This window comes from Colias eurytheme, chromosome 2, assembly GCF_061535395.1.
Source record: "Colias eurytheme isolate Ceu_HAF_F1 chromosome 2, ilColEury1 Martin Lab GWU primary, whole genome shotgun sequence".
Classification (NCBI taxonomy): domain Eukaryota; kingdom Metazoa; phylum Arthropoda; class Insecta; order Lepidoptera; family Pieridae; genus Colias; species Colias eurytheme.
The window spans coordinates 7,441,369-7,458,558 of record NC_142981.1 but is presented as its reverse complement, the minus strand read 5'-3'; the positions used below and the strand labels follow the sequence as shown (position 1 = coordinate 7,458,558).

Sequence of the window (17,190 nt, the reverse complement as noted above, 5' to 3'; positions counted from 1 at the left end):
CATGTGTTTATTTTATCTGAAGTGTGTGAAACCTAATGGTTTGAAATAATTTAAATGTACATATTCTTTCTATAAAATATAGTCGAATATTTGGTCTTTATATGTATGTACTTGAGTCTATAAAATAATTATTAGTAGGTATGTGCTTGATACAATAGTATCTTTAATTTTGCATTAGATTTGTATGTTAATAATGGACGCCGTACTGACCGCGGTTGACAGATATTTCTTTAAAATGAATTTACAAAATTTTTTCATGAGACTTTACCATTAAACGTTACCGTCACATTCCTATTCTTAGTACATACTATTAATGTTTGAAGTAGGTACATATCACAATATTATCACAGTACTACAATATTTCCTATAGTATGGCGACGAATGTACTTGCACAGAGAAACGGAGGGGAACTGGCGGGGGGTCGGGCGACGTGGGCCGCGTACTGCAATCACGCTTAGTTTGCAGTACCTAGCGCGAAAGGACGACGCATTCGTATTTTTTGTGTAATAATTTTATTATACTTACATGTTCTATAATGGCGCGTACAAACTGTTCTGTGTATGGATGTAAATCTACATGGAAATCCCAGAAGTTATTAAGATGTTTTAGATAGATTGTATCTATAGAATTTTAATCAAAGATATGTATATGTTTTTCTCGTCATCCTTTCGCGCTCGGTACCGCAAACAGCGTTTTTGCAGTACGCGGCCCGCGTCGCCCTACCCCCCGTCAGTTCTCCTCCGTTTCTCTGCACAAGTACATTCGTCGCCGTACCTATTTTAGGAAATATTATAATAAGTACTTACTGTGGTACATAATATTTGTATCTTCACTAGACGTAAATAAGTTAAAATACCAAAAAGGTAATATTTCCACTTGCTAAAATGTTAAATCTGGTATCTGAAATCGACGTATGACAATATATATATATTCAATCATTAAATAATTTTAATATTGTTTTGTCTAAAAAAAGACCTGTAATTTCATTCAGAACTTTAGCCTAAATGGCTTATTATGTAATTGAGTAAATTAGTTGATCGTACGAAGAAAATAATGTGTAAAATAAACCATTTGCGAATGTGTGTAGATTGTTGTTAAAAATAAACTTGATTAAAATGTTAAAAAAAAATCTTGACGTATTTATTTTTAATTACCCATGCGTATAGAACCTAATTACCCACAAGTTATATATCTTCTTATATATAAAAATGAATCGCAAAATGTGTTGGTAAGCGCATAACTCGAGAACGGCTGAACCGATTTCGATAATTCTTTTTTTATTATATTCCTTGAAGGACCGCTAGTCAATGATATTTTAAGTTACGTGTAGATAGGTAACCAACCATAGAAATCTAAATAACAAGACGAACAAGACACATAGAAGTGCTTTAACCTATAATAATGTCATAATTCGTATGAAAACCACTGTCGCCAAAATCAACTCTTTTAAACCACAAACCGATAGCTAAACAGTAGATACATACAATTAGACAGTGCGCGCACGAGCAACTTTGTCTCCGCAACTTTTTTGTCTCCGCAACTATTTTGTCTCTCCCACCCATGGGCTAGTATGAAAGTGCGCGCACGTAGCGACGCAACTCCCCATACAAATTGATGGGAGAGACAAAATAGTTGCGGAGACAAAGTTGCTCGTGCGCGCTCGCTCTTAGTAAACTATGCATTTTATTGGACAGCTTGATTTTAGTGAAAACTAACTTAAATATTAAATTAAGCTTTTTATTATGTATCCTAACGCACGAATTTACGGTTTATTTTAGAATAACACAAGTATATGAGACGTTTTGTTTAGTCTTTTTGTTCCAATACGAAAAAAAATCGGCTTTTCTACAACAGAGGTCGTTAATTTTCAACTTTGAACATAATCTCATAGAAATAAGGTTGAAATTTGTGTTAAACGTGATAATAAGAACGGTCGACTGTGACATTCATGATTGTTATTTAAATTACTATGGTGACACTCATAATACTTGTAAATCCATACTTCCATACTTAATATTATAAATGCGAAAGTAACTCTGTCTGTCTGTCTGTTACTCAATCATGCCTTAACTACTGAACCAATTTGCATGAAATTTGGTATAGAGATATTTTGATACCCAGGAAAGGACATAGAATAGGTTTCATCACGGAATTCCTACGGGAACGGGTTTTTCTTTGGAAACGCGGGCGGAAAGCTAGTATTCTATAACTAGCTGCTCCGCGCGGTTTCACCCCCGTGGCCCCACTCCTGTTGGTCGTAGCGTGATGATATATAGCCTATAACCTTCCTCGCTAAATGGGCTATCTAACACCGAAAGAATTTTTCAAATCGGACCAGTAGTTCCCGAGATTAGCGCGTTCAAACAAACAAACTCTTCAGCTTTATAATATTAGTATAGATTTTAAACTATCTATATCTTTTTAATTATTAGGTATATCCTTAGTTACAGTATCATGGATCGTTAAAAAAAACAATATTCAATTACATATGTAATATATTTATTAATTTACTCATAATAATATATTCTATACATATTTATATTATACAATAGTATTGTAGGTTGAAAGAAAGTTGTAAGGGTGGATAAATGTGACTATGATCATATAATTACAAGTTACACATCTATCAATTTACCGGAACAGCAACTACAGGGGTAAAAACTATTTAAATCCATTGTTTTAAAGTTTTTGTTTAGCAAAGAACTATTTTGTAATTTTTTAAGTAATTCCCATATTCGAGCCATATCATCATTCCTTGCATCTGTTTTAAGATACATGGATATTTCTTTGTCTTCAGCTAGCCTGAATAACAAATCTCGCAATTCTCCCAAAAGATGCTTAAGTTCGTTACATTCTTTTTCAAACATTTTCAGTTGATGTGTCCTTTCTTCATCTCTTTTCTTTAGTAAACTTCTCTGTTGTTGATACAAAGCTACGTATTCACATATTGTATCAGTTTCATTCTGTAATTGAAGTATAATATGTTCAAGTCTATGTTTTTCATCTGATAAGTTGGCAACTTCATCCATTATGTTCATAAAACGTTGCTGCAGTTTTAACATAGCATCTTCTTTAGGAATGATACAATTTGTTTTAAAATCATTGTCATGTGGCACTATCTTTTTTTCGTTAATACTTTTTTCGGTTTCTGAAAAGTTATTGTTAGATTCAGGATCAATTGTGTGTTCTTCAATTATGTCTTGACAAACATGTTCATTTAGTTCCGTTTCATTATGATTTTTACATGATGAATGGTTTGATCCATGTTCTAATATTTCATTATATTTTTTCGCAATTTCACGAGATTCGTTTTGTAGTCGCATCATCTCTTCATCTTTAGCCCGCAATTTTTTATTAACTGTTTTTCCCAGTTCTTCAATATCAGCAAGTTTAAGCATAAGTTCTTTGTTTAATTTTTTTTCATGAGTTAACATTTCTGTCAGTTCTAATTTGTCTTTTGTCTGAAAAAAAATCATATAGGTATTAATATTATTCTTTGAAATCGGGTACTGACGTTGGCATGGTTAAACAATAAAAAAAAAAAAGAAAAATCACTAACTCTCTTACAGAATGCAGATTCTATATAAGTTAGTATACTAGGCTAATATATGCTAGGCTTTGCGTGAGTACCGTAAGTATTTATTGTATTGCAAGTTGACTTTGCTATACGTCCAGGCAAATGGTATAAATTGGCAATTTACAAATAGCAGTGTCACTTTACAAACATTGGGCATTTTGCATTACATTAACAGCTGAGTTTGTAAACAGTGAAATTGTAAAATTTGCCTGTGACACTTATACAAATATGTATATAAATAACATGGGAGCCGCTGAAGAAATTTTTTTTGGTTGTTGGAATTTGGTTTGTTGGAATTTCCTTCACTTGTCTAATGATGAACTTAAAAAATTTGAAAAATATCTACCATGTGGAGCCTGGGCAAGTGGCTAGTACATAAATAGATATGTTGCAATATAACTATTTTTAGTTAAAACTAGAGATCAAAATCTAAATAAATTATTAGTAAGTTAAAAACTACTGATAATTGTTATTAAATCATTGTTAATTGTTGCAATAGTTTAAAACAAAAATATTACCATTTTAATTATAACTAGTTCAAGGCCTTCTATATCTGATTTAAGTTTAACATTTTGTTCAGTTGCTCTCTGTGCGGCAATTTTGTCACTAGTTATATCTGCAGAGAGTTTGATAACACTCAAAGCATCATGTTCGCATTCAGGTTTTTGTGACTTTTCCAATTCGTTTATTTTAGCTATGGCTTCGTCATATTGCTTTTGAAGTTCTCCTTTATGTTGTTCACTCTGTTCTAAGCTCATCTGTAAACAAAATGTATATCTAAAAATACCAAAATCTTTAAAAATCCTTACTTATAAAGACCACATACCAACTCAACTTTAATAATAATTGTTGATCATGGCTTGTGTAAGAGATATTTAATATATTTTAGAAAGGGAGACCTATAGATATGCCTTAAAGACCCACCTGTAAACTAATCAGTTGTTTTTGCAATGCACTAGTATCCACTTGAGTTTCAACTTCAAAATCCTTTTTATTAAAATTTTGTAGACGAATTTCCATATCACTGATTTGTTCAATAAGACTGGTTTCGCGGTCAGAAAGTCTGTTCACTTCCTTTGAGAGATCTTCATTTCTCAAAGTTGTAGAATTTAATTGTGTTGAAAGATCTTTCATGTAGTGTTCATAATAAGATGTTAAATGTTCTCTTTCTCTTTCCATTATAGCAATTTTTTGCTCTAATCCACTAATTTTGGTTTGTAATTGATCAATTTCTGCATTGTTGGAATTCTTGTGAACATTTTCTGTGGTGGAATCAATTGTGAGTTGCTGCACTTGCAACCTAGCTGCTTCTAGTTGGCTGTGATATAAACTAACCTGATTGTGTAGTTGAGCATTCTCTGATTCCTTTGTTTGTAACATTGTTTTGGTAAAATCCAACTGTTCATTTAAATTATTATTTTCATCCAACAATATGTGATTTTTGTTTTTTATTTCAGAAACCATATCATCTTTAATTTTCAACTCTTGGCTTATTTTAGAACACTTATCAGATAATATGCTTATTTCTGTTTCTAAAACATTGATTTTTTGTTTGCATTTATTGTGATCAATCTGCTCATTAGTGTACAATGAATTCAACTCTGATAATTTGTTTTGTAAACTTTGTACTTCATTTTCAAGACACTTTTGATTATAAATTAAATATTCTGTCATGTTAACATCTTGTAGCTTATCTTCAACCACATTAGGATTTTCAGTTTTATAGGAGCTCAGAGCCTCATTTCGCGAACCAGAATTGTGTTCATCATGGACAATGTTTGTTATCTCTACCATGTTTGTATTTTGTTTTCCATCTATATTATCATTTTTTTCACTACTAATATCGACACAATCTTTTTGAGTTTTCTTTACTTGGTGATCTCTTAACTGCAAAAAGGTAATAAAGATTAGAGCATTAAACTCGAAACATTACAACCACATAATTTGCATGTTGAACATAAACACCGAATTTACCTTTCTACGAGCATTGGCTAATTTTTCAGCTCTTGCATCCATTTTTAATTAATAATTGCAATTTATTACGTTAATTATTATTTATTATATACACATATAATAATAAAATATCTTCATACGTTTTCAAATCTACTTTGACATTTTACTGAATCAAGATGTGTTATGACAACTGATAAACACGTCACCAGTATTACCATTTCTTAAATTCTTAAGCTCATAATTAATATAGACTGTATTTTACAATGTATTTGAAATTTGAATAAAATTTCCGTTGAAATTAGAAAATATACAATTACCGTAGAGTATATATACCATAATTGATAACATTGAAATAAGATAACCAACTAATCCATTTTGGTTCATTTCAACAATCACGACTGTATATTTTTTTTGTTGAATCTTGTCGTCAGCGAATAACGGTACATTGCTAATACATACTATAAGGGTACATTCCAAACATTCACATGGTGTCGAGGTTTTCTCTACCGAATCTGTTTTTTTGCAGGATTAGCGGCCTTTACACGCAAACTCTATCGCGCGTTCTGTGGATCGTACAGTATTACGCGCGGGAAAGCCTGCACGCTCAATCGCTCGCGATTACCTTTGTATGTCTTAACTGCGACACTTGTTCTTTCGCGCGCGATTATTCGTGTTTGCTTTCCTTAGCGGAATGAGCGGCCGTGTAAAGACTAATCGCCCGTGATAGACCGCGTGAAAGAGGCGCGTGTTGGAGTGTGTGCAATGCACACGGTTTTATCGCCAACCGCGAGTGATAGAAGTGAAAAAATTGAGACAAGATATCGGGTGGCGCAAGTTATCATGTTTGCTGGTTTAATTGAACTCAAAAAGAAACGTTCTGTGTGGGTTAAAAAAATATATAGACAGCAATATTTTCACGTGCCTTTGATTAAAGAATTAAGAGAATTCGCTACAACATTCGGTTTTTTCCACATTTTTCCAGATCCGATTGAAATAAGATTCGGCCGGTAATCCGTTATCCGGTTCATTTTTAACAAGAGCGCGTGTGTATGAACGCATGCGGCATGTATAGAATTCGTTATACCCACAGTTATATACCACTGCACCGTATTTTAAATTTTGCAGTACGGCCGGATCGGTTTGTAGTCGCAAAATCGTGGAGATTACAAACAATAGAAAATAATCTATTTTCATACCTCTTAGAGTGCTTTTTAACCAATAATGTGCGAGGATGTGTAGCGAGGAATATCTTTTTAAAGAACCATTATAGTATCGCTTCATTTACCTCATCTCACTCAGCAGTCAGCAAAGCTTTGGTGGGACCGTGGGAATGGCTCAGCGGTGCTAGGTTTTTATGTATAAAAAACAAGCGAGCGAGGCGTGCGAGGAATGTGTGCGAGATACCTACGTTTATTAGTTATTTAATTTTGAGTTATAAGACATTTCAACGCATTCTCGCACCTCACATTTTCCTCGCACAGCTTTTGTGAAAATCCTCACACATTTTCACAGCACAGCTAGACATCCTCGCACATTATTGGTGGAAACCACCCTTAGTCTACTTTTTACCGACTTTAAAAAAGCAGGTTTGCAATTAGACTGTACACGTACACTGTGAACTTTCGACTGGGTGAACCGATTTTGATGAAATCATTTTTTACAATAGTTAGGTACTTAATTAAATTACATTTATTATTACATATCTATAGGTACTCTATATACATACTATAATATTATAAAGAGGAAAGGTTTGTATGTGGTTTTCACGCATAAACTACTGGACCGATTTTGATGAAATTTGGCACAGACAATCTTTAGACCCTGAGAACGAACATAGGCTACTTTTTTTGCAAAATATGTAACACGGGCGAAGCCGGGGCGGACCGCTAGTACGACATAATTGTAAAATTTTATTTAAGTATTAATATTTTGGGTAAAAGGAATAAAAAAAACTACATATAATAATAAATAATATGTATTTAAATGTTATTGCAATATAAGACCAATAAATTTGCGTGTACAATAAATTATTATATTAAAGCATGTTGTACCTAAAATATTATATCACTTATGAGTACATTTTAACATAGAGTATATTTGTTACAAAGGAGTTGCAAAAAATTTAGTTAAAAAGAGATTAGCCAAAATAACATATAAGTATATAGCGAAGGACGATTCTTGATATTACCTGTATGTTCGATTTAAATACATCTTAATTGACATCGAAAAGAACAAATAACTTACTCATTACATTTTTGTTGCAATATCTCCTTGTTTCGATTGTGAAGAAGTTAAACAATATCTGATTATTATCAGATTTTAAACAACATAGGTATCTATAGGAACAAAGAATACATCATAAAAATCAGGGGAGCCGGTACTCTATATAATATATTGTACTTGTTTCCGGTTAGTTACTTTTGACTTTTTAATTTTTTTAATCTCAGTCAATAGCTAATCACTTCAGTGAAATTATCATCGAGCACTACCCATGCACCAGACGCCCCTGATTTATGTTACGATGATTCCATTTTGCAGAGAATATGACTATACAGTAATGTATAGTTGTTAAATTTCTTTACAAAATTTTGTTTGCATTAACTACTTATATATAAATAAAATACTTGGCAAGTTTTTGCAAGTGAGAGTTTTGCACTTAATTTTATAATTTGCTTATATACCTACATAAAGAGATAAGAAAATAAATAAAAAATATTTTAGAAATGTGATGCTAAAATTGAAAGTAAATGTGTGCTGTCGTTGTCATAATAATTTATTATAATTACGACAATTCAACAATTACAAATTTTAATTCAAAATGTTGTAATGTGACAAGATTTTATTTTCTTAACATGGACTTAAAACTGTAAATCAAAATGTAAAAAGATGATACATATTTGCAATTTTATTTAAGTTGTTGAAGCTCGCTGGTCGATGAAAATTATATCTTTTTTGTTTCAGATATAATATAAAAATTCAAATCGTTACCTATTATACAATTTTTGAATTTACATTGAAATTAGGATTTACATTACGCGTTAAAACGACACGCCATATCAGTTATCACAGATACTTATTTTGATAGCATAATAATTGACGCTTTTATAATTACTTAATTGAAGTTAATAAAAAATAAAAAAATAATTAATAAAAATAGACAATATAAGGATTATTCTATTTCCGGAAAATCTTATGTCATCTTGATTTTTCAGTACGGTGTGGATTAAAAATAAAATACATCGTAACATGTATCTATAGTGCAACGCCATGGTTCTCACCTGACACCTATTGGAACGAAATCTCACCTATTGGAACCAAATCAATTGTAATTAAGACAAAAAATTGTAACGACACCGTAAAAACTGTGCCGTGCGACGAGTGCGTGTTTCTCTGTCTGTTTGTCTCTCTCTCGCTCATAGAACTTCGTTCTATCCTGGTGTTGTGTTTATTATAAACATTTGTATCAATTACTAGTGAATATAGTATTAATAGTAAGTCTATCAAATACAGTATCACACTTGGCAAGCATTCGACACACTACACTACAAATATTGTCTTTATGTATTGTTTTTTTTTTATAATTTGTAAAAGTTTGTATGTAGTTAAGTATCTAGTTATGTCGATCGTATATATAGATATAATATATGTGTATAGGAAAACTTCACATGAAATAAACAATACTAGAGAAATTTACAAACCAACACCAAGTACCAACCACCCCTGTAATTATGTAATTCAAATAACCTTTTCCTACTTTATCCAATAATTTTGTTAGGTTTCTGAATAGCATAATATAATATTAGCATAATACGCAATTACATTAAACTATAAACAGCATGGCTCCTAGACAATTCAAAAGGAAATAAAAATTACTTGTTATTTATAACCGAAATTAAACTTTACGTTAACACAATATTTTTCCAACTATGGGAAACAATTTTAACTTTCCGGTACAATTTATAGTCAGGTTAACTAACTACTGCACCCTTAGCGTCCACTATATTATATATAAGATCATTATTTCAATAATTTGTATATTACCCATAAGAATTATATCAGGTTTAATTAAAAAAAAAAACATGTAGTACAAGATACACAAGAGATAAATATATAATAATTATGTGCTATTTATTTTATTTGTATACATTAGAAAATTAAAATTTACCCTGATTTTTTTTTCCATTTACTTAATGTCATATTATTAGCTTTTATTTAAAATAGTTTAAACTACATATTTGCGTTTACAACACGTTATTAACATATATGAATTTGGGCGTCTCTGAAATGTTCATCTCAAATTTCCAGGGACACGTAAATGGCTTAAAAGTAATACCGTAAAATGGGGTGAATAGAAATCGCGGGGTGTAGGTATAGAAACAAACCTGAGAACTTGATTATGGTCGTTCTAGATTCTATATAGTCTGTTAAAGTATCTTTATTCCCACTATTAATAACACACACACACATATTTTTCCTTCAATCTGGCAACATTAAAATTTACGTCAAGTCTGATGACATAAAGAAAAAAGCTGTTGAAGTCTCAGAGGAATAAACCTATAGAGTACTTGTATCGAGCGTATACAATTTACATATATTTGTTTCTCTCTATCTAAAGAAAACGTCGTATGAAAGAGTGAGATAGCTATAGACTACAAGCTACGTTTCAACATAGTCATGGCACCATTTTTACTATAGATACGTATTTAGATAGATAGAAGGTGATAGTGATGGGATGTGCTTCAATCGATAAAATCGTGAATGCATTTTGCATTTACGGTTTCGTGAAATAATAAATAATAAAAAAAAAACAAAATTAATCATTAATTTCAGTTGAATACATTATTTGTTTAATCCTACGAATATAATAAATGCGAAATTATGCGAGAATGGATAACTTTCTCTTTCACTGCTGAACCGATTACAATGAAATTTTGTACATACACACATAGGATAGGTTTTATACCGGAAATCCCACGTGAACGGGAACTGTGCGGGATTTTCTTTAAAAACGCGGGCGAAAAGCTAGTATATTTTAAAATAAATTTTAAAATGTAACTAATTTAAAATAAAGATGGAAATGATGATAAAGTTAAAGGAGTGAGGAGAAAGGCACAGTCAGCATGAATTTTAACAAACTGTTCATAAAAGGACAGTCTTAAAGAAAACATTTTCCTTACATCCTACTAATAAAGCGAAAATTTGTGAGGATGGATGTTTGTTACTCTTTCACGCGAATACTACTAAACCGATTACAATGAAATTTGGAAAAATTACTTTTGATCCCGTAAATCCCACAGGAATGGGAACTATGCGGGTTTTTCTTTGAAAACGCATGTATATTATGTAAGTATGTATTTCAATAGTAGTTTCTCATCTATGAGAACTGTCATTTAATCAACCGTTTAATTTTCACATAGTTACACATTTAAAGTAAATGTGTAAAAAAATTCCAAATAAAAATTCACTCACACACAAATGTATTTATTATCTAAAGGAACAAAAAAAAAACGTAAGCGTAAGATTGCACAATTCTTCTAGAGTATCCATCTTGATAACACGCAGGCTCGAAATGCAGTGAACACAATCTAGCAAATTTCGACGGCGTCCAATCTACACGTCTCATGTTTTATACCCATTTTTTATTTAGCTCTGGAAATCTAAAACAAAATGAATTTATTAATAATCTAAAAGAGAAACAACAAACTAAACAGATAAGTCAAATAAAACAACCACGTGGTATTTTTTATTTTCCTGCTGTAGAAAATTTACATCTATTATTTGCAACAACAACTACATATAAATCTGATATAAGAAACAAAATAAATAAATCAACGTTAATATGAAATAGATTTTTTGTCGTAAATCGATATTATACGCTAGATGTGTTACAACACTACGGTGGTAAACAAAATGCCAAACGTGATAATATTGTGACATTTTTTAAAAATTATTTAATTCTTTTGTATTCCACAACCCCATAAAGTGGGTAAATGTTACAGTTACAACATAAACTTATAAAAAAGCGCTTGATAAAACCTTCAAATAGGGTTAGAACATAAATATTTATCAATTTGCTGAAAATCACTTACCGATGGAAAGATATTTTTTCATTGTTTTCATCCAAAACTCCCATTCGACTAGTAATAGCCGGTAGCTAAACATACAATAGTCATTTTAGCACACTGACAAATAAAAAGAAACACTATACACTTTATATTTTCTAAATATTTCGTTAAAAACACTTGACGCACCGAGACCTCCAGCTGGAAGGCAAACAAAACATAGCCGGCGCGCTACGTTTGAAGACAGTGCAGATACTCTATCGCTATCTCAATCTGACTTATGCTGTTATTGACTAAGAGTAAGTAGATTAGAAAATATGTATTTTGTTCTGTCTCAATATAAGAACTCTATAGGGTTGAAGTGAACGTCTGCGTACAAGTCAATAGAACAATAGAACGCCTTTAGGGTCAATAGAAACGACGAAAGGGGTGAATAGATATGAGTGAGGGGTTGATAGCAACGAGAAAGAGGTTAATAGAAACATGATTTTCAGGGTTGTCAATCGAGTATTTTTTCACCATAAAAGTTTTCATTAAAAAAATTTGTTAAAATGTTTTTCTGTGACACTTTAATTTGAAAGTTACATTTTTTATCTTCAACGGCTTTGGTCAATTTAATTTAACATTTTCTGGATTACTGAGATAAATATTTAAGACCGTTTAAGGATTTATTTGCGATTAGCCTCATTCCAAAAATGCCCTAATTGTGGGTACATTTGCAAAAAGACTTATTCTTAAAAATACATATTCTCGATATGCCCTATTTTTTATTTAATGTTCGTTAATACATATATTAAAATATTAGGATTCTACTTTAGTTTTGTACTTGTTTAATTTAAACTGGTATTTCTTTTGTGTTCCAATTATAATTAATTCATATAAGGTGAATTACATCATTTCTTGTACCTTATTTTCACGAATTCTTCATGATTATTTTAAACAGATAACCCACATCGCGCTGTGAACATCATGCCGAGGGTGTACAAGCCAAATCCTCGTGGCAAGAGATATAAAAGGTATAGCAAGGAACTCATCGAGCAGGCTCTTCGTGAGGTACCTGGGTCAAATATGGCCAGCCGAAAAATATGGCCACATACCATTATTCCAAACAAGAAATATTGTAATAACCTGAACGCGACCATAAATTGTCGCTAGTGTCGCGCGTATCCGAACGGCGTACCTGTCACCCTTCCCGCGCGCCCGCTAGTCGCCCAGTGTCAATTAAAGTGAAACACGCTGTTGAGGTTATAAAAACATTTGTTAAGTATTGTCCTGTATTTTGTTATTTTTTAAATAAGAATCTTTGTAAATCACATTACGATGTTGTGTGACGATTGTAATTTGATATTTCTTTGTCTAATTATCAAAGTAATAGTGTGTTTTTCATTCGTGAATATGAAAACGTACAATATGCATGACTGCAAATATGGCCACCGGTTGGCCATATTTCCGGTACGAAAGTATAAACGTTTTTTTTTTGTTTTAGACCATGGCACGCTATAAAGCTAGAGGGATTCGAGGTAATTGGTCAGAAGCATCAATGAAACAAGCTTTAACTGCAGTCAAAAGCGGTAAGATAAAAGTAAATACGGCTGCAAAGCATTATAATGTGCCAAGACGTACTCTAAGGCGTTATTTACAAGAGAAAAAGGAGACAAAATCTACTCTGGGTCGGAAACCACTTCTTGACCCTGAACAAGAGAAGATTTTAGCATCCCGTGTTATTCGCCTGTGCAATGTGGGATACCCATTGACACAACGTGTACTACGTAGATGCGTAAAGACATTCTGTGATCGAAATAACATTTCCGCCTCAGGTGGAGACTTGATGGTAGGACGAGATTGGCTGAGAGGATTTTTAAAACGTCATAGGAATATCAGCAGACGAAAGGCCCAAAACCTAAATCCCGCAAGGGCGCAAAAGTTAAATAAAGCAGTCGTTTCTGATTATTTTGCTAAATTAAAAAAAGTCTTGGAAGATAACGACATCATGAATAAACCAGAACGCATTTTCAATATTGACGAAAAGGGTTGCCAACTTAATTTGCACAAATCACCAGAAGTTTTGGCTGAACGTGGATCCAAGAGAGTACATTTAGTAGCACCAGAACATGGCGAGAATGTCACAATAGTTTCATGTGGCAATGCCTTGGGCCATGCGATTCCGCCCATGATTCTCTTCATGAAGCCAGAATGGATAGATTCCTTGCCAACCAGTTCAATAGCCCAAATGACACCCAAAGGGAGCATGAACTCTGAAACTTTTGTAAACTGAATTCATCATTTTTCGAAATTTAAATTGCCGGGACCTTGTTTACTTATCTTCGATGGAGCCAAATGCCATTTGGACTATTCTATTGTTGAAGCAGCAGAAAAATTTGAGATCAAGCTTTTCTGCCTTCCTAGTAACACCACTCATGAATTACAGCCGATGGACAAATCGGTATTTCGATCCTTTGAGTATTACTGGGACGAGGAAGTTTAAAAGTACTGGTCAGTACACGAAGACAGGAAAATAACAAAACAACGATTTGGGATATTATTTTCTAAAGCGTGGGACAAATCTGCGACACCTGCTAATATCAAATCTGGATTTGAAGCGACCGGAATTTTCCCATTTAATCCAGAAAGGATACCAGAAGAGGCATACGCTCCCAGCATACCTACCTTTGATTCTTCAATACCTGGACCTTCTCAAAATCAAGAAAATAATGACCCCAATGATAGCGACGCTACTAATGCTAGTGAAAATCTTTTGATTCCTCCTCAAGGAAATGAAGATCCTATCGACAGCGACGCTACTAATGCTAGTGAAAATCTGTTAATTCCTCCTCAAGGAAATGAAGATCCTATTGACAGTGATGCTACTAATGCTAGCGAAAATCTCGTCATTCCTGCTCAAGTAAATGAAGATCCCAATGACAGCGCCGCTATTGATGTCAGTGGAAATCAGGTCAATCAGAAAATCAATCAAATCTCTTCATTCTCTTCCAAATGACGAAAAACATAATTCAACTCCACCTACGCAGTCTCTTGCTCGAACTGATTCCTCTGTTGAAAACCCGGTGCCTATACTGCATTCAGATCAAAAAAATTCCCAGACAAGTGAACACCTATTGCCAAATACTGCAAATCGTTCTGATAATAATTCACAGAGCCCAACTCAAGTAGATAGATCGACTTTTATAGAACCTCAGCCAAATATATATGACGATATCGATAGTAGCGACGAGATTCATTTATCCAAACTAAAGCAGTACAAGAATAATAGAGACTCGATAACTGAATCAAAAGTCTGCTCCACAACACTTAATGAGTCATATTCATCTTTTTGTGAAATTTTAAAAACCCCGGAGAAAACTTCAAGTCCAAAAACTACACCTAGAGCAAAAGCTATTAATAGTCTGGCACAGGAGCTAACAAAATCAATGTTTACGGAGAAAATTAATAAGCCAGGACCATCCAACGCTAGCAAACAAAAAATTAAAAATAAGCCAGGGTCATCTACAGTTTCTTTCCAAAAAAGGAAACAATATTCTGCTAAAATGAAGAAGACTGAAGCAGTCACATCTAAGGTTTCTAAACAGGAAGGTAAAGGACGTTCTAAAAAATCTAAAATATAAAAATTTAAAAGAAAATGGCTCAGCAAATGTTATTTCTGGCTTCAGAAAAACAGGAATAAATCCCTTTGATCCCTCAGTGGTTTTAAAAAAATTGCCTGATTGAGACAATCAAGTTGAACAGCCCGAAATCGTTGATTCTTGGAGTATTTAAAAGAAATGCGATACGGGACGAATAATATAGTTGAACCCAAAAAAAAGAAAAAGCTTCAGGTTCAGGCAGGAAAAAGTGTGTTACTATCGAGCGATGAAGACTATATTGAGACTGACCCGGAATACATACCTTGTTTAGTCCCAAGAGAAAAAAAACATCAGAGAAATGAAAAAATATTGGATGGAATCACTAAAGGGAAGGGCAAAGAAAAAAAACCAAAATCTAATATAAAAAGCGATTGCAAAGAAAATGATCCACCTAAACATGAAAATCAGCTTGATCATACAGTTGCAAGTTGTTCGTACAACATTAGTCCTTACGTAAAAAATATGCCTGTTATTTTTGAAGACGACCTGAATCATGAATGTCATAGGGCAAATTGAAACCTTTGTAAGGAACAATGAAAATGAGAATAATCCAAAAATATTGAAATAATTTCTGATGTCGTAGTTCAGCGATGCTGGAATAAAAAGGATCTTAAATAAAGCTGTACCAAAAAGCAAATCCAGGCGGCCTAGTTATTACAAGAATGACGCGGATATTTAAAAAGATTTGATGGAGTTAGATTAGAATCTAACTCCATCATATCTTATAAAATAGATAGTAGTATAAGGTTTTAAACTAAAATGATTATGAGGATTTAAAATGGGATATTTTTCATGCATGCGCTGATGCAAGTGCCATGATCACGTTAGAACTAGTACCTAGTTCTTCCGTTATCACTGCACTTGGATTAACATGATAAATAGGTATCCCGTTTTGTATCTAATAATGTTATTATATGAATTTTATTAATAGGAACTGTGTCATATGGACACAGGTACAGGTACCAAATTTTATAATTAATAGTTATTTTTGATCTCAAATAGGTAGGTACTGATTGCATTAAACCTAAGATTGTTTGCCAAATATATTATAATTAAAGCATTTAATTGTTTATGTTAGAATTTGGATCATACTTTTAAATATTGTTATTTTTAGGTTTTTTTAATATTTTGAATATCTAGAATGATTATATTTCTAGATTATGCAAATACTTTGGCTAAAACAGTTGAAGCTATATATATACAAGGTAAATGATACAGACAATAAAGATATATATTATAAGGATTATTATAAGTACACTAGATTTCCGCCCGCGGCTTCGCCCGCGTTTTCAAAGGAAAACCCGCATAGTTCCCGTTCCCGTGGGATTTCCGGGATAAAACCTATCCTATGTGTTAATCCAAGTTACCCTCTATATGTGTGCTAAATTTCATTGTAATCGGTTCAGTAGTTTTTACGTGAAAGAGTAACAAACATCCATACATCCATACTTACAAACTTTCGCCTTTATAATAGTAACTAGATTTCCGCCCGCGGCTTCGCCCGCGTTTGCAAAGGAAAACCCGCATAGTTCCCGTTCCCGTGGGATTTCCGGGATAAAAACTATCCTATGTGTTAATCCAAGTTACCCTCTATATGTGTGCTAAATTTCATTTTAATCGGTTCAGTAGTTTTTACGTGAAAGAGTAACAAACATCCATACATCCATACATCCTTACAAACTTTCGCCTTTATAATATGTATAATATTAGATAATCCTTTCAACCTTTGTAATGTTACTAACGCTACCAATATGATTATAGTTACAAAAATTTAACTTTTCAATTATTGTTGATAGTTGTTTACTGAAAAACGAATAAGTAGGTACGTAAGTACAATAAAAGTTGATTTTGACAACCCTAAAGTTTTTTCTCTATTCACCCCTCTGTCGTATCTTTTGACCCCAGTTTCAAGGTAAATAGAAACGGCCTACTTTTTCCTATTTCACAAATAATTCTC

At 32.7% G+C, this 17,190-nt stretch overlaps 1 protein-coding gene across 1 annotated transcript; it reads right to left on the bottom strand.

Moving 5' to 3' along the window:
- Positions 1 to 2,482: 2,482 nt before the first annotated feature.
- Positions 2,483 to 5,716, bottom strand: LOC149910468 (uncharacterized). The gene is made up of 4 exons (XM_090114107.1): positions 5,552 to 5,716; positions 4,502 to 5,464; positions 4,096 to 4,335; positions 2,483 to 3,461 (listed from the first exon to the last, which is right to left on the bottom strand). The coding sequence occupies exons 1-4, from the start codon at positions 5,591 to 5,593 to the stop codon at positions 2,616 to 2,618; spliced, it is 2,091 nt and encodes a 696-aa protein (XP_089970233.1). The 5' UTR covers positions 5,594 to 5,716; the 3' UTR covers positions 2,483 to 2,615.
- Between the last annotated feature and the right edge of the window lie 11,474 nt (positions 5,717 to 17,190).